We start from the raw sequence: 18,090 nt of genomic DNA, 5'->3' as shown, positions 1-18,090 counted from the left end.
CTTGGTTCGTCAGAAGTGATGGCAATGCAGGTAACTCCTCAAATACATGCAGCAGGTCAGTTATAAGGCTTCTCCTCCACCCCGACACTGTTAGTATTTTCCTCACAGTGCGAATGTGTCTGAAATTTACACAAACTTAAACAGCTAACACTGAAATTGTCCTCATACTGTCTGTGCTGAAAAACCTGTATTCACTCTCTGTCTTAGACGCTTTACTTTAGCTCCTGTCTCTTTAAGAACACCTCCCGAAAAAGCCAAGTCTACTCTGACTGGTCAGCATTTACAGGTCTTCCATATCTCCACATCTCTGCACCGACGTTGCAGCCAGGTAATGACTGTAACGGAGAATAGGGGCCCTTTCTACTGTGGAAAAATCACCAAGGTTTTAAACACCAAGGTTTTAAACACAACCAGACATGTTCCAGCAAGAAAATGATCCGAAATCAGAGACATTAAATCATCAGCAAACAAGATTTCATGCTTCCCCGACGTTAGCATGTAGCTACATGTAGTGTATGTGATGTGAACACTTGCAGCAGCGTGCCTGGAGACTACTGCAGACTTGTGTCTCACCTGTCGAGACCTGCTGGGCGCTGATGTTGGGTTTGGTGTCCGGTGGGAGGTAGGGGGGTTTTGTGTCCTGACCCGGGGACAGGTAGGGAGGTATGGAGGTCCCGGGCGTCATCGGCGGCGTGGGGTTCCCTCCCATCGGCGAGCTGGGATACCCAGGCATCACTCCACCCCGACCTGGCTGAGAGACGAGGAAGAGGACGCGTGTCATCATCATCATCAGTACATTTCTCTGTGTCATTACTCAGTCATTGAATAAGGCACTGAGTCGAGTGCATACATGACTTACGCCGTTGACTGCAGCCTGTGTGAAGGCGTTGTATCCTCCTGCTCCTCCTGACGGCAGGCTGCCCTGACCATTGAACGGCTCCGACTGGTGAACAGACAGGAAACATGACACTCAGCTAACGATCCACACAGCCAGGCTTTGTAAAGTCAGAGGAAATAGAAGTGCTCACCTTATAATACTGTGGAGGATTGGGCTGGCCGGCTCCAGGAGGGAATTGTCCTGGGTTGTGTGATCCAGAAGTGTACTGTCCCATGAGAGGCATCCGACTGGAGGGGTAAGAGGGCGAGGGGGCACATCGCTGCTGTGGACCGGTGGGGTACTGCAGAGGCTGAGACGGGTACCCTGACATCCCTCCAGAACCGTACTGCTGCACCGGGAAACCCTGGGAAGGAGAGAGGAGTATTTGAGAAATACAAAACACATACGTGGAGTCAAAGGAACAGAATACAAACAGAAGCTTGAACCTCACACCTGTGTTACAAAACCATGTAACACTGTGTCACATTATCTCTTTGTTGACAAACATATGTTGATGTTGTTGCACCTCGAGACTCTCACTTCCTCTTTCATGAGTGAGGGCACTGAGTTCACAGCTGTAGATCGTGAAACTGGAAATTGATGATTATCTGGGGTGTTGGATAAAATTTGCAAACTGGACAGAGAACCTAAGCCTGGTAAGACCATCCTGATGACATGAGCTCAACCTTCTGTTTCGCTCTGTGAATCAGTCTGGCCTCGCTGCCGCCATACTTTGCAGAATTAAAATCTAATCGGGGACAATCAGGGATTCTCACCATAAGCCTCTTTTACACTGCCAGATTTTCGGCAAATGTTGGGCCGGTAAGCTGCGAGTGTTTAGACACACAGAGCCGGATTGGCGAGTTGATCCGAGGTGCCCAATTTTCCGCCTCGTAGGGTAGACGTATTGGTGGAACCTTTTTGGTTTAAAAAGAACGAGGCGCCCTTCCACAACGGGAGGGGCTGTTGATGACTTGTGGGAGGAGCTGTTGATGACGCCGCACGTGTGACCCACTGGCGGTGGATTAAGAGGATACAGCTGACAGCAGGAATTAGCGAGCAGCTAGTAGCAAGAGGGAAACGCAAACCTGACAGACACTGTAAAGATGAGCAAATGGGGAGACAAGGAATTGTGCGCCCTCCTTGTCCTCACAAACAAAGAGGCCATTAACCGTCAGATGACGGGGACGGTGAAGGACGGGTCGACTTACGAGAGAATCGCCGAAGGACTGACCAGCCGCGGCTTCCCTCCCACGTCACTGTTTACGTCACACGCTGAGCTACACGTTTTGTTACTTGCTCACGCCCCCCATTGCCCCGAAACTACAAGATTTTAAACCTGCACAATGTGTAAAGAACCTGGGCGTCATTTTTGACTCTGAACTCAGTTTTATTCCACACATAAAAAATGTAACAAAGACAGGTTTTTATCATCTTAAGAATATAGCCAGAGTCCGCTCGTTTCTCTCTCAGGTTAACACGGAGGTGCTGATGCATGCTTTAATCTCTTGTCGTTTAGATTACTGTAATGCCCTGCTCTCTGGTCTTCCCAAAAAGACCATCTCTAATCTGCAGCTACTCCAAAACTCAGCCGCATGAGTGCTGACGAGGACCAGAGGGTGGGCGCACATTACACCAGTTTTAAAGTCGCTGCATTGGCTCCCCGTGTGTTTCAGGATCTATTTTAAGGTTCTTTTATTAGTTTTTAAATGTCTTAACGGTCTTGGGCCATCTTATTTATCTAACCTGCTTTTATCATATCAACCCTCGCGGGTCCTGAGGTCCTCCGGCACCGGCCTTTTAATTGTTCCAAAAGTGAGAACAAAAATCCACGGGGAGGCTGCATTCAGCCATTATGGCCCTCACTTATGGAACAGCCTGCCAGAGAACATCAGGACTGCAGAGACTGTTGATGTTTTTAAGAGGAGGCTCAAGACTCACCTTTTTAATCTGGCTTTTAACTGATTTCTTTTACTCTTTTAATTCTTCTATTATATGTTATTTTTACTTTCTAATGCTTTTAAATGATTTATTTTTAAATCTTTATGCATTTTATTATTATTAAGTTTCTAAATCTTCATTTATTTATTTATTATTATTAATATTATTTTAATCTTTAAATCTTTAATTTTTTATAAATCCTTACACTTTTATGCATTTTATCATTATTTTATCTCATACTTGTTTTATCTTATCATATTGCCTTTTAGTTTTTAGTTTTTAGCTCCAGTGTTTCCTCATGGGGGGCCTCCACACTGAGAGGTGTGTCCAGTCTGCCCGCAGGGACGTCGTCCTGGACATCCCTCAGGCCTAGAGTACTGGGGGGCTCTGCACCATGTGTGGAGCCTACCTCGGTTTGTCTGGGTCGAGGTGGTCTCTGTGGCGGCGCTGCCTGTGGCCGTAGGCTGTGACACCTCTCAGTGTGGATGGCTCCCCATCTTTCCTCACCTGGTTCCTCAGTGCCCAGCCATGTTATTGACTATATTGACTGTGTGTGTGTGTGTGTGTGTGTGTGTGTGTGTGTGTGTGTGTGTGTGTGTTTATATGTGGGGGTGGGAGGGGCGGGTTTTCAATATGTAGTATTTTTGTTTGTTTTTTTATTCTGTGAAGCACTTTGTGCTGCATTTTTAATGTATGAAAAGTACTATACAAATAAAGTTTGATTGATTGATTGATTGAAAAGGTGCATTCTGTATAAACAAAAGTAGGTAGGCAGCATTTTGCTGCACTCCCCGATTTTGTTTTTATACTGCCAATGCTGAAAGAAGACTGATTGGGCTTTCCTGCAAATTTGCACAATTCCTGTTTAAAAATGGCTTGAGTTGACAATGCCAGCAGCCAATCAGGGACTGCGCTGTAGTTGATGATGGAAAAGGCAGGCCACAGGTTGTAGTCAAGGCGAGTACTCCTGCCCACTGGAAGTGTTTGGGGCGTCAGCAGGGCGAGGATGGTCTTACCAGGCTCGGATAATCTAACCTGCACATGCACATCTTTCCTCCTCCACTGCCTCTCAGACCTTTTACACATACTTCCAAAAAGAAAGGTTTTCAATTAAAATCAAGCGCTTCTTCAGCAAAAAAACCCCTTCTGTTTTAATTTCTTCAAGGGCCATTGCAAGTGATACTGACAAGAACAGCAATAACTGTGTAACACTGTGAAACCCTGATATTTTTGGAGGCAGTGATCGAACTGTAAATATCTTGCAACCCCAGAAGCTCAGATCACATGACGCCTTTTCACTCAGCAAAAACCGCCCCACATTCACCCCCCAACAATAGGGTGTTATGGGTGTGGCAAAATGAAATTAAATACACTGGAACTTCTTAATTAACCAGAACAATTTGTCCGTCAGTCAGTAAATATTCACAGGGTGGGGAGCAGGGGTGTACTGCTAGCAGAGTGCACTTTCTTCTTGAAGATCCAATCATCACTAACGCATGAGTCATGCAGTAGATACAATAAAAACTAAAGGAATGGTCAAAGTTTAAGGTGTGTCGACTGATTCAAGATGTCAACTCATGCGTGACGCAGCATGGAAACATTCCACCTTAAAAGCTGCCGGTGGTGTCCTCAGAGCAGCAGTCAATTAGATAATTCTTTTCTGAATCTTTAGCTGCTAAGTGTGAACTAGTGACGATGAAACGGCAGCAAACCATCCTTCATTTTATGGTTATAGCTGACTAATGTATGTGAACTTGCCGCCGTGAGAACAGTGGTTACGTAACCCCCTCCTTTCACCTGTCAAGTGTAGAGTATAGTTCATTTCCTGCTGATTGACTGATCAATTCATTGCACCAGCTCGAATCAAAACTGCTCCCTACTTATCTAATATTAAGAATATAAAAAGATCTTCTGTATTTTGACTGTGCGAGCAGACACTGACTGGTGACCCCCCCCTCCTCACTGACCTCTGAATGAAAAGGTCGTTTGAGCCCCTGCTGTGGACCGGGATACCCTCCGTGCTGAGGCATCTTCTGAGCCTGGGCCGGGTGAGTGGGATACAGGCCTGCGCTGGAAGGTGGAGGCCCGGGCCTGGAAGAGACCATCCCTGGAGGGCCGCGGGGGCCCGCATGAGACAGGAACTGGGTGCTGTAAGAGGATGCTCCACCCATCTGGGAGGGAAAGGAAGTACAATAGCAGGGGTAAGGAACAAAGCTCGCTGGGTGGCAGCACAGGGAGGTGGCAGAGTGTGGACAGACAGATCTAAATCATTCCAGAGAAGTGGAACAAGGACTAAAACCAAGCAGAAGTTGTGGTGACTTCAGGTTACTACATACAGTGCCTCACAAAGTGTTCACCCCTTTGTTGTTTTTCTTATTTTGTTGCATTACAACCAGGTCAGACTATGAGATGATGGGCCCCTGGGCACAGATATGCAAAGGCCCCACCACCTCTCCGACATAGGAGCCAGACACACAGACATGTTGTGGGTTTTTTTCATCTCTTTCTGGTCATTTAACATCTTTTTGTAGTCACCTTGAGATTGTTTTGTGTCCCTTTAAGATAATTTTGTGGCTGTGTAGGTCATTTTGTGCTGCTTGTAGTCATTTTGTGTCTCCTTGTGGTTGTTATGTTTCTCTTTGTAGTCTTTTTGTGTCTCTCTGTGGCGGCTTTGCCTGTTTTTGTAGTTATTTTGCATCTCGTTTTTGGTCGTTTTGTGTCAGTTTGTGTCTCCTAGTGGTCATTTTGTGTCCCTTAAAGTTCTCCTTGAGGTTGTTTTGTGACTTTTTGTAGTTGTTTGGGTCCCCTTTAAGTTATTTAGTATAGTAATTAGTAATTTAGTCATTTTGTGTCTCTTTTTTGGACATTTATTGTCATTTTGTGTCTCTTTGTGTCTCTTTATAGTCCTTCTCTGTCTCTCTGTGGTTGCTTTGGCTCTTTTTTGTTAATAGTTTTTTTTTGCCTCTTTCCTAGTTAATTAAGTCATTTTGTGTCTCCTAGTTGTTGTTTTGTGTCCCTTTAAGGTAATTTTGTGTCTGTTTTGGTCGTTTTGTGTCTCTTTAAGGTAATTTTGTGTCTGTTTTGGTCGTTTTGTGTCTCTTTGTTGTCATTTTGTGTCTCCTTGAGTTTGGTTTGTGTCTTTTGTAGTTGTTTGGGTCCCTTTAAGTTAATTTTGTATCTTACTACACTAATTTTGTGTGTTTTTTTGGTCATTTTGTGGTTGTTTTGTGTCTCTTTAGGAAAATTTTGCGACTCTTTGCAGTCATTATGCATCTTTTTGTGGCTTTGTGCCTCTCTGAGATAATTTTGTGTCTCTTTTTTGGTCATTTCATGTAATTTGTAGTCATTTTGTGTCTCCATGTGGTTGTTTTGTTTCTCTTTGTAGTCTTTTTGTGTCTCTCTGTGGTGGCTTTGCCTGTTTTTGTAGTTATTTTGGTCATTTTGTGTCAGTTTGTGTCTCCTAGTGGTCGTTTTGTGTCTCTTTGTAGTCCTTCTCTGTCTCTCTGTGGTTGCTTTGCCCCTTTTTTTATATAGTTTTTTTTTTTTGCCTCTTTCTTAGTTATTTAAGTCATTTTGTCTCTCCTAGTGGTTGTTTTGTGTCTCTTTGAGGTTGGTTTGTGTCTTTTGTAGTTGTTTGGGTCCCTTTAAGTTAATTTTGTATCTTACTACAGTAATTTTGTATTTTTTTTGGTCATTTTGTGGTTGTTTTGTGTCTCTCTTGTCAGTCATTTTGTGTCTCCGAGTGCTTGTCTTGTGTCCCTTTAATTTTTTAATTTAAAAATGAACAAAACGTTTGGCCAGTTAGAACTGATTTCCTCCTCTGAGAAGGATAATGAACACAGCCACATAACTAGCTCAGAGGGTGTGTCTTAGGATTTATTTAATTTAAATCTTCACAGTGAGTAAAGATTGTCTGCATTAATACATCTGTACATTGGGGTGCATGATGTTGTCCACTTACTTTGTTCTACTGAACTGGAGACAGAAATAACGACAGCATGTTTGTGAGCTTCTGCAGCGACTCTCATTTTGTAAACAAGTCGACAGTGTTAATAGTCTGGCAAGAGAGAGCGGCGTGAAATGATGTGATGTCTCTGCTGTTAATAAGAGGCATGTGTCATGAATCTGTGTAGGCAGCAGAAAATCAGCTTCTGCTTTGCACCCCTCCTACAACCCTGCAACTAAACATCACAATCATCCAAACACTGGCCGCTGTGTTAAACCTGTAAAGGAAGAACCATCCTGAACTTTGACTGATGAGTTAGTAAACTCTCAGTAAAAAGTAAAAGCTTTGTTTAAGTAAGCGACAGGTAACTTTTAAATCAATTGCATGATTCATTATTTCAAGATTTTCCAAACACAGAGAATAAAAGGATCGATCAGAAAATAAAACATTTCCTTAAGAGGTTTACTGGAAAGTTTAAGATCATCAGTCATAAAATAATCTTGTGAGAGTGGCAGAAGTGCTTTTCCTTATTCTGTATTTAAAATTTCTTTTAAATGACAACCTGAATGTTACTAAAGAGGAAACACTACAGGTGAAAACATCACCAGTTTTGACATTTGACACGTCTTCTTGTAGGTTAGTGGTGTGGTGGTGGTAGTGGTGTATATTTTTGTTAAGATTTTGGTTCTGGAAATGTATGAAACATGTGCATATTTAATTAGATATATGTATGTTTAAACATTAAATTTCAGAAAACTTCTAATACAAGAAAATATCTGTATAAATGTAAGTAATTAAATAGGGGTGTCTCATGGTGATATCAGTTAAAATTTTAACCCTGCTCACCTATAGTGTCTTATTTTTGGTCTAAAAATGTATGGAAATTTCCAATACATATCTTTAAAGGCTGTTTTCTCCGCGTTTTTTTTAAATATCAATATTGTGAAGGTTTTTACAGAGGGGTTTGTTCATATATCATTCATAGCCTGATTTATAGAACGTTTTATTCATTAAAACATGGCAGAAATTGACTTAATTTAATGGCTGAATTCAAAAGGCTCTGGGGCAGCAGTTGGGAACAAAAGATGATGCCATAGTTGCTAAATTCATGCAGATTGTGTTTTCAGTTTTCTCAACTGCCGATAGCGACGCACTTCACACACTTTTAAGCTCTGAGATTGGATGTTTTCTGTCGAAATGCAGCTTGGGAATCACCACCTTCCACCCCACATTTTCCAGACTTTTTATCAACAAAACAAATATTTTCTAACACAGTTGTTCATCTCCTGTGCTGATGATTCAACCAGGAGAGTTTCATGTCCATCCAAGGTGTAGAAGAGCTCCAACTAACACTGTTTATGGAAATAATGAATGTGATTTTTACCTAATAATACCTTAATATGCTAGAAAACCAACATGGACAGGCGGCATTTGCACTGGATCTATTTTGTTCAGCCAAAAAAAAAAAAAAAAAAAAGATGAATGAAAGTCACTGTTGCCCTCTGCAGATCCCACGCTTTACTACCGAAACACACATGTACCTGGCAGAGACATTTACCTGGCCATAGTTCAGCTCCTGGTTCTGTTTCTCTTGTATTGCTGCAACAGTTGCCGTAGCAGTGGCAGTTGCTGTGGCAGCGGCGGCGGCAACAGCAGCGGCAGCAGCCTGAGTGAAGTCTGAGGGAGGACGGACGCCCAGACCGGCACCTCCGCTGTTACCAGAGTAACTGCAGTGAGAGGGGAAGACGGGAAGATGAGTGGGTGCTGAACTAAGTGAACTCAGCGTGTGTGTGTGTGTGTGTGTGTGTGTGGTTTCGTCATGAGCGGTGAGTCATAGCAGTGGGTGAGAGCAGCCACGCTGACATATGTTGATGCAAAACCCCGCAGAAATAGCACAAAGCACAATATACAACACTGTTCAATTATCAGACTCTTTTGGTTTTTCTTTTTCTTTCATGATCAAAGTCAGGCTTGAAAAATGTTTCTTACAAAATGTGCTCGGCGTTAAAGGAACAGGAAACTCAAATCTGTGAATCTTTTCTCCGAAAAGTTAGCGTTAACTTTGTTTCTCAATTCTTGGAAATGGTTTTAGCTGCTGTAAATAGCTCCTGCATTGTTTCTTTACTTGAGTTTATCATCTTTATTTCCTGGTTGTGAAACACTCAGAGAAAAAGGTGCAAATCGGGAACATTTCTCTACCTGGGTGTCTTATCTGATGTGACGGTAAAGAATTACTTCGGGTCAAACTGGTACACCTGCAGGGCTCAACACTATGTTGGGTTTTTTTCCGCATGCCTGGTTGAGCAAGTGAGTCAGAAATCCACCTGCCTGAAGTCAATTATTACTCACAAAGTGTTTTATTTCTCAGCGGTTATCAAATAACAAAGAGTAAAATTAATCGTCATGAAAAAAGGTCAGATTTTATCCGTCTAGCTCTCAAACTTGTGGCACATTGCAAAACATAGTTGGAGTGGTTTCTCCCTAGTCATTAGTTTAAGGTGAAAACATTTTAATATACTCAGCGTCATACCTGCGTTTGGACGTGTCAGCGAGTTAGTAGCTGTCTGTGTCAAGTAGCTGTCCGTTACTCACTCACTCCACAGCAGGAAACAGCACTTCAAATTAAAGCTCTGTGCTGGAAATCCCTTATATTTCAAAATAAAGTACTTGCAGTCCATTCAGAGTGGACCAGTGACCCACTTTGGGATTGCAACCAACCAGTCGGGGACCACTGCTGTAACGCCACTCGACTAAACTCAACTTTCAGGCACATAAATTTTGTCTTTACCTGCTGCCATTTTCTGACGGAAGCCAGAAAGGTACTGTGCATGTGCAACTCTCAGCAGAGAGGAAGACGAAGCGACATGGTTCACTCCTTCCATCATTAGCTCCAGAAAAGACGATGTATTTCATTCCTTTCTGGCATTTTATTTGCCCTGGTGGTAAGTCCTTATCGTTGAGCCCTAATATGGCAGATTTTTTAAAACATTCACAGAGCTTATTCTTTATTCCATACTTGTCCCATACTTTGGTTTATGACCATACATCAGCAGAACTAATGAAACCTTTAGTTGTATTTAGTCCCTTAATCAATCGTCTATTGGTTTTGGGTGTAACACAGGGCTGCTCCATTAATCGAATTTTAATCTAGATTATGATTTGTACTTTCAAGGATTATGAAAACAAAATAATCAACATAAAACGATTATGCGCTTCTTGTCAGTTTACTCTCATTGTCTTGTGTTCCAAATCAAACGCACCCGGAAGCCGTGCATGCGCAATACTGCCCGCTCCTCTCCTCTCCTCTATTCACTCCACGAGCTAGCCAAGTAGGTGAACTACGAATAATGCGAGGGGCAGGTGAACGCGGAAGATTTCAAAAACAGCGTGCAGAAAATGGCAGAGGGAAAGCGAGAGAGGTTGGTCTGTGTGTGTGTGTGCGCGCGCGCATCGGGGCTGAACTCCGCTGTGCGCGATACAGAGAGCAGAGGAGAATTGTAAACGCGCGACCATGTAGAGACAGAAATGACATACTGTCGTGTAAACAATATAAGTCATCACATGTGCTGCATAATCATTTGCATAATCGTGATTATGATTTTTTCCATAATCGAGCAGCCCTAGTGTAACATGAATTCAACCAATCAGAATGTCATCTCCCATTCCCTTTAAAAGCCAGGTGTGCCTGCACCTGGCCCGCTGCTATTTACATGGCGGACTCATCTAATTGGAGAAGTGAGAGTAAACTTGACATGGGAAAACATAACTATACTTTTAGCAGATACGCTGCTCCTTGGGCGTGAGTGCGCACAGCCTCTCTGTTAATGGGGAGTCAGACAGCAGCTCTGCAGCTCTACTCTCTGCTATGTTCACATTTTACAGAATGTTATTAATATGTTCCTCATTAATTATGTATTATTTCACCCACCTGCAACCCATCTGCATCTCTGTGCGTGTGTAACAAGCAGAGTGTATGAGCGTTGTGAACCTGCGTTTGTAGGCACATCTTACTGTGTGAATAATGTGTTCTTTAAGTCAGTGGTTCCCAACTGGTCCAGCAACAGGGTCCAGATTTCTCTGTAGTCACCACCAGTTCAAGGTCCACACAGTCTAATACGTCACTGTCATACCTAGGGGTGGGGGAAATTTCCGATTCTTAGATGCATCGCGATTCGGACGTGGACGAATCTGAATCGATTCACAAACGTCCAAATTTCGATTATTTAAATCTCTTAATTAGAGTAATACAGAAGGTTCTAAATAATGCGGAACTAAGAAGCGCGGTACGTGTCATCTCCGGGACACTTTGGGATGCGCACCTGGAGCGGACACGCCGACACGCACACAGAGGAAAACAAACATGGCTGACCGCTACCCACCTCGCCGTGAGAGCTGAACAGCTTCTTCTAATTTAAAAGCAGATGTGTGGAAATACTTCGGCTTCTACAACGCTGACGGCGGAAGCAAACTGGACAAGAGCCACGTTATATGTAAGCTGTGTTGTGCTAAAATAAAATATTTTGGCAACACAACAAACATGAGAAGCCATGTAACTCGATTCCACCTGACGGAGGAGTCAGGGAGACGGCAGGCTGTTGTTGCTGCGGCAACTAGTGGTGCTACCGACCAGAGAACAATCGAGGAAGCAATTAGAAAGCTGCCACCCTCATCTGAAAAGGCGAAGCGAATTACGAAGGCCATCGCGGCATTTATTGCCAAGGATTTGCGTCCTTCTTCTGTCGTGGAAAATCAGGGATTTCGAGCACTGCTGCATACACTGGAGCCCAGATACACCATCCCATCCCGACGCTATTTCACCGACACTCTACCATCAAACCAAAACAGAAGTCATGGCCTCACTGTTGAAGGCAGGTAGGAACGCGGTTACATGTGATGCGTGGACGTCTGTCGTCACCGAATCATTTGTTACTCAAACTGCGCATTTTATCTTGTGATTTAAGATACCTGTTGTTACCTTTGGTTCCGTACAACAAAGTTGTAACTTTACAGTTTGCAAGCATTTCCATTTATATGTTTAAAGCCACAGTGTGTAGGAATTTCTCCCATCTAACGTTGAAATCATATATTGTATTCAAACAGATGGCGCACTCTAGCGCCTCACTGTTTCAAACACGTATTGCAACAACAGTCATGTGTACCAAAAAGCTATGATAACACTGATGAAACCGTGTCATCCGATACTACATGGAGTATTCAGGCTCCTACACAGACACATGCGACGCGAGTTAACAAACCCCCTCCTCACCATGCTGGCTGTGTTTACAACGTAGGACTGTTGGGGCGGATGTAAATTGAAACAAACCAATCACGTCTTGTCCTTTGACAACTGACAAGTGGCTCAACCTCACACACCTCATCCCTCTCCTTGCATTACTGCGCCGCTAACAGCTGTTAGTGGCCAGCGGCACTACTGCAGCATAACAAAGTCCCACTCTTTGAGCATAATGCAGGATCATGTATTATGCAGCATCACGGGAGACAGAATCCTCGTCGCCAAGAAAGTGCAAAAGGGAATCAAAAAGGCAGCGTGACCGGTGAATTAAAAAAAACAAGGGTCAGCATTGGGGTTGCCTTTCCCAGGTGGAGAGAGCTGCTGAAGGAGAAAGGTAATACAATCACAGGCCAGCGCTAACAGCGGCTAACAGTGCCTAACAGTGGCTAACAGCGGCACAGTGATGCGAGGAGAGGGATGAGGCTGTTAGCGACTGGCCGCTAACAGCGGCTAACAGCCAACAGCGGCGCTGGCCTGTGATTGCATTACCATTCTCCCTCAGCAGCTCTCTCTACCTGGGAAAGGCTACCCCGATGTGGGCCTTCGTTTTTTTTTAATTCGCCGGTCACGCTGTCTTTTCCCTTTTGCGCTTTCTTGGCGACAAGGATTCCGTCTCCCATGATGCTGCATATGCATGATCCTGCATTATGCTCAAAGAGTGGGACTTTGTTTCAAATTTGCCAGGGTAGTAACGAAGCGCCTCTTGCTCCTCTCCTTCAGCTCCTCAGTTACCCATTGCTGGCCTGGCTCTCAACAAAAACGCTGAAGGCGGTGCTGTACAGTCAGGTCCATAATTATTTGGACAATGATACACTTGTCATCATTTTGGCTCTGTACACCACCACAATGGGTTTTAAATGAAACAATGAATACCTGCTGAAGTGTTTGGGGCTACATTATCTGCTCAGATTCAACCAAATGCTTCAAAACTCATTGGACGGTGCTTCACAGTGCAGATGGACAATGACCTGAAGCATACTGCAAAAGCAACCAAAAACATTTTTAAGGCAAAGAAGTGGAATGTTCTGCAATGGCCAAGTCATATCATCTGACCTGAATCCAATTGAGCATGCATTTCTCTTGCTGAAGCCAAAACTGAGGGCAAAACACCCAAAACACAAGCAGGAAGTGCAGACGGCTGCAGTAAAGGGGTGGCAGAGCATCACCAGGGAAGAAACCCAGCATCTGATGATGCCTATGTGTCCAACACTTCAGGCAGTCATTGACTGTAAAGGATTTGCAACCAAGTATTAAAACTGACTGTTTAATTGATGATTATGTTAGTTTGTCCAAATACTTATGAGCCCTTAAAGTCGGGGGACTGTGTGAAGAAATGGTTGTAATTCCTACACGGTTCATACTACATTTTTGGAAAAAAGCCTTAAATGAAAGCTGAGAGTCTGCACTTTAAGCAGGTATTCATTGTTTCATTTAAAACCCATTGTGGTGGTGTACAGAGCCAAAATGACAACAACTGTATCATTGTCCAAATAATTATGGACCTGACTGTATGTCCCTTGCTGGCGGGTGTATTCTCAAGATGGCGAAACGTAATGGAAAACCCACAGACGACTTACCCGCACAATGTACAAACAAATCCGAAATTCTCCTTTTACGAGAATAAGTCAGATTATTGGTGGAGGTAATAGTACACCAGTGATGACATATTTATGAATGCAGACATCAATTTTTGCCAATAAACAACTGAAAATGTTACACAATGTCCCTTTAATAAAATATAATGGAAATGAATTCAACTCTTTCTTATTACAAATGCACTGTTTTTAAAAATTGCAAGTATTGAAAGCTTATTCAGTGAGACAAAAAGAAATGTGTGTTGTGAAAAAGTCCATCAATATACATAAATTAAAGATGCATCAATAAAAGTTTTATAATCGAATCGTAGCCCCTGAATCGTAATCGTAATCAAATCGTGAGGTGCCCAAAGATTCCCACCCCTAGTCATACCTGTGTTTGGCCATGTCGTTGAGCTAGTTTGCTGTCTCTGTCAGGAAACAGCACTTCAAAATAAAAGTTCTGTGCCAGAAATTCACTGTATGTCAAAATAAAGTGTGTTTCTGGCAAACTTGACACTTTTGCGAGTCACCTGCGGTCCATACAGAATGGACCCAGGACCCACTTTTCGACTGCGACCTACCAGTTGGGAACGACTGCTTTAAACAGAAGGAAAATACTGCGCCAGTCTGACCTTAGACTTTAGATTTTTGTTGGTTTAAGGGCGCAGTCCTTTTCTGCTGCCTCAAAATAGCAATACGCCAACAATGCACCTAAACACATGTCATCTGAAGCCTATGCTGTGTGATGCTTTGCACCTGGTGTAAGATAGGGCGCTAGACATGCTAAACAATAGCATGTTAGCACGCTGACATTAGCATTTAGCTCAAACCACCACTCTCCCTAAGTGCTGCCTCACAGTTCAGATAGCATGGCTGCAGACTTATGAGTTTTGTTATTGTGGCAACAGTAACATGGCAACATTGACTTACTTTTACCTACTCATATTTTGCAGTTACAGCTGTCAATGTGAGCACAAATGTCACATTAAACCGCCGCATTGTTGACTTGTTTTTCTGCTGCAACAATTCAAGCAAACTTTTCATTTTGTTTCTTGACTTTATTTTCATACACCTTACTGTTAACCTGTTTATGTTTTGGATTTGCACCTTATTGACTTTAACTTCCAAATCATTTTCTATATTTTCTAAATGCACTCTTTCCTACTTTATACTGCAACTGCTGCACAGCAATTTCCCTCGAGGTGAATAAAGTTTTATCTGATCTTTATCTATTTTCTTGATTTAATTTACATCTAATCATAAAGCCAATATATATGTATCTGAGCTTCAGAAGGAAAGGCCAAAATAAATTATATTAAACTTAATTTTAGTTGTCATTTGATATTTTTCTGCATTAAATGCTGCTTTGCACAGCACATGTACGTATATATACATACACATAAGAAAGATAAATCAAGTTTCCTGTCACTTTAAAACCTGACATGTTATATTTTTGCAGTCATATCTAAAGTATAATTGCATGTTGAATTCACTCAGCTGAAGAGAAAAGCAGCGTACCTTCCACCGTAGGCTGAGGCCGGGTTGTAAGCAGCACTGGGACGTCCGTACATGACCGGCTGTCCGTAGCCTTTAGACACAGCGTCTCCATACGACTGCTGGCCCATGAACTGAGAGCCCATGCCAGGACCCATACCGGGGCTGCCGCCAGGCATCATGTGACCACCTGAGCTCTCACCCGGACCCATGGGGCCACCGAACACCTACGTGGGAAACAGAGAGAGGTGTTACCACAGTGAACAGTCATACGAACCATAGTGAGGGAAATTAAGTCAGTTGGAGAGAGGAAGGTGGGAGACGAAACAGTTATAGTCACCCTGAGAGTCAAGTTAAACTGAAACTAAAAAGAAGACGAAGATGTTTGTGTTTTCATCTGGAAGACACTGACATTCATGAAGTTAAATTAAGGACTGAGTCTTGTAGCTCTTCTCAGCAGTGATGGTGTGTGCACCAACACATTCAAACAACTAATTGGATATTATTCTAAATAACTGACACCAGTTGATTTAAACCTTGGTGGTTTTTGGTAAGGTTTTATTTTGATAATTATCCAGGAAGTGCTCTAGATAGACCGAAGACTAATTTGTTAAGTTGTTAAAATAAAAGCTTAATTTAATCCCAAATACAGACTAATTTAGGGCTGAACTGGGGTTGGGTGATTGGATGATTGTATTAGCTGTTGTCGATGGCTGAGTACATCACAGGTTGGTGTATTTGGCTGTTTTTGGCATTTTATAATCCCTAATTTAATGGTCTGCCCTCGAAGAACAAATAAGAGCTGCAGCTTAGGTGCCCATTAAGCAGCAACGGCAGAAAAAAAAGTGTATTTTCACGTCTAACTCTGTGAATTAAAAACATATTTCGACCAAACCAGAGTCAGTGATTATTTAAACAGTGAAAAGACGAACTGAGAAGGTTCACTTTCAAGCCTCTCTCGATATGTCACTACAGGAAGTGCCTTTAGGAGTGACCAATCATGGAAGCTCTGATAACGCCACAATTGTCTGGAGACATGGGTCAGCCCGTCCCTCTTCATAAATGCCTGCACCATGCCACCTGTCATTCTCACTTTCTTCCCCGTGAAGATCATTCAAGCTCCTCAGCTGTCCTGGCACCTGGATTTCCATTTAACTGTTGTCTGATGCAGCCGTCAAGGTAGTCACCGAACATCTGAGAGATCTGGTGTCTGGATTTTTGGATTGTGTATTTTGTTAAGAAATCTTACAATTGTTCAGTTGTGGTGGACATTTACCTGTTTGTACCGTACGCAACAAGCTAACATGTCACGGTGAGCTTGGTACGTTTCATTCTGTTTTCATCGAGCTTAAAGCTAGTCTTAGTTCAGTGAAGGAAACTTTGATTCACAGGGTGTATGGTTTAATGTTCTGTTGCAGAGTTTGATAATCGACTTGTCATTTCTGTCCCTTTTCAAGCAAAAAAAAAATTAACATTTACTGGTTCTAGCTTCTTAAATATGAGACTATGCAGCTTTTCTTTGTGTTTTATGATAGAAAGTGATGTATGATGTCGTAAATGTATGATAGTCTTTGGGTTTTGGACTGTTGGGTGGACTAAACAAGCAATCTGAAGACGTCACTTTAACCTCTGAGAACTTGTGATGAGCATTTTTCATATTTTTTTGACATTTTCTAGACTACATGATTAATCAATTAATCACAAAATTCGTAGTGAAAACAATCTTCAGTTGCAGCCCTATTCTGTTTATTTAGCTAGTTTTTAAAACAGGTGTAAGAATATCAATTTAATGATATTTTGTCCGTTTATTTTGTTAGTCTATTGGCGCCTTTCCAAATGTATCTGCAATCACTAGTTGATGGGATGACAGTGACAATTACATTGATTATTGATTACCTGCAGATTGTCTGGTCTATAAAATGTCAGAAAATAAGTAAAAATACAGATTATAACACCCAACAGCCCAGGCATGTTTGTCCTTCCCATATTATATGCTTATCAAGTCAAGTCAAGTCAAATCTCTTTTAAAAACCTACCTCTTTTCGCTTGCTTTCACCTCTAGTTGAGACAAACATGTCTTTTACAGCTTTTATTTGTATTTTACCTGTACTCTAGTGTTGATGTTTTATTGTCTAAACCTATTGTTGATCTTATTGATAATTTTTGTGGTTTTGCTATTCATTCATTCTTTGGATGAACTGTACAGCACTTTGGTCAACTGAGGTTGTTTTTAAATGTGCTATATAAATAAATTTTGACTTGACTTGATATGCTTATTATATGCTTTGCAGCTCTCCTACATCTTGCAGGGGATTTTTTTTTTTCAAGTCGATAAAATGCTTTTACTCCTACACTTATAAAAAAGGCCAAATATGCATCACTCTGAGAAGTTTGGGACCAACTTAATACGTTAAGAAATGCTCTAATGAGCCAACTGAGGAGTACAACTGTTATTTTTTTTTAAATTAGTGAAGAATGAGACACATTTATGAGGCAGCTCGCTCACTCCTACTTACAGTGAAGCGTGGGAGTGACCTTTAAGAGCAGCTCTCAAGTGTTAATTTACGACTTCATAAGATCCGTCACATCGGAGAGAAACAGCCACGTGGATTTAGCTTCACGTCTGCTCCATTGATAACTTTAAATAATTTTCCTTCTGTTTAAGAACTCCTGATTTCAATTTAAGTTTGATTTGTATTAAATCTTAAATGTCTCCACACATGAATTTAACCAGTGGCTGTCAAAAACCGACACTGGGATGAAATTATAGGCAATATAATGGAATAAAAACATCAAATGAGACTCTTTTCACATTAAAAATACTGATGATTGCCACTATCAGTCAAAGGAAAAATTATATAATAAATTTTGAGCATTTTTCTGGGTAAGGGCTAATGTATATTATCCACTGTAAATCACCTTGCTGTGTATATACACTTACTTTTTAAAGAAAAACTACTTT

The 18,090-nt window shown here is 42.0% G+C and overlaps 1 protein-coding gene across 3 annotated transcripts in view; it reads right to left on the bottom strand.

Annotated features, from left to right (window-relative positions):
• The window catches only part of zmiz2 (zinc finger, MIZ-type containing 2), a 55,165-nt gene that overhangs the window by 14,349 nt on the left and 22,726 nt on the right, over positions 1 to 18,090 (bottom strand). For all 3 annotated transcript variants that reach the window (XM_033647037.2, XM_033647039.2, XM_033647038.2), the window contains exons 4-9: positions 15,153 to 15,355; positions 8,323 to 8,491; positions 4,786 to 4,989; positions 1,029 to 1,241; positions 860 to 943; positions 574 to 751 (exon numbers count right to left, since the gene is read on the bottom strand). In XM_033647037.2, coding sequence (XP_033502928.1) covers positions 574 to 751; positions 860 to 943; positions 1,029 to 1,241; positions 4,786 to 4,989; positions 8,323 to 8,491; positions 15,153 to 15,355 — 1,051 coding nt within the window. The remainder of the gene's footprint in view (positions 1 to 573; positions 752 to 859; positions 944 to 1,028; positions 1,242 to 4,785; positions 4,990 to 8,322; positions 8,492 to 15,152; positions 15,356 to 18,090) is intronic.

Source organism: Epinephelus lanceolatus, chromosome 19 (genome assembly GCF_041903045.1).
Source record: "Epinephelus lanceolatus isolate andai-2023 chromosome 19, ASM4190304v1, whole genome shotgun sequence".
In the NCBI taxonomy this organism is placed as follows: domain Eukaryota; kingdom Metazoa; phylum Chordata; class Actinopteri; order Perciformes; family Serranidae; genus Epinephelus; species Epinephelus lanceolatus.
Note: the sequence above shows the minus strand (reverse complement) of the source record. Positions and strands in the feature narration are given on the sequence as shown.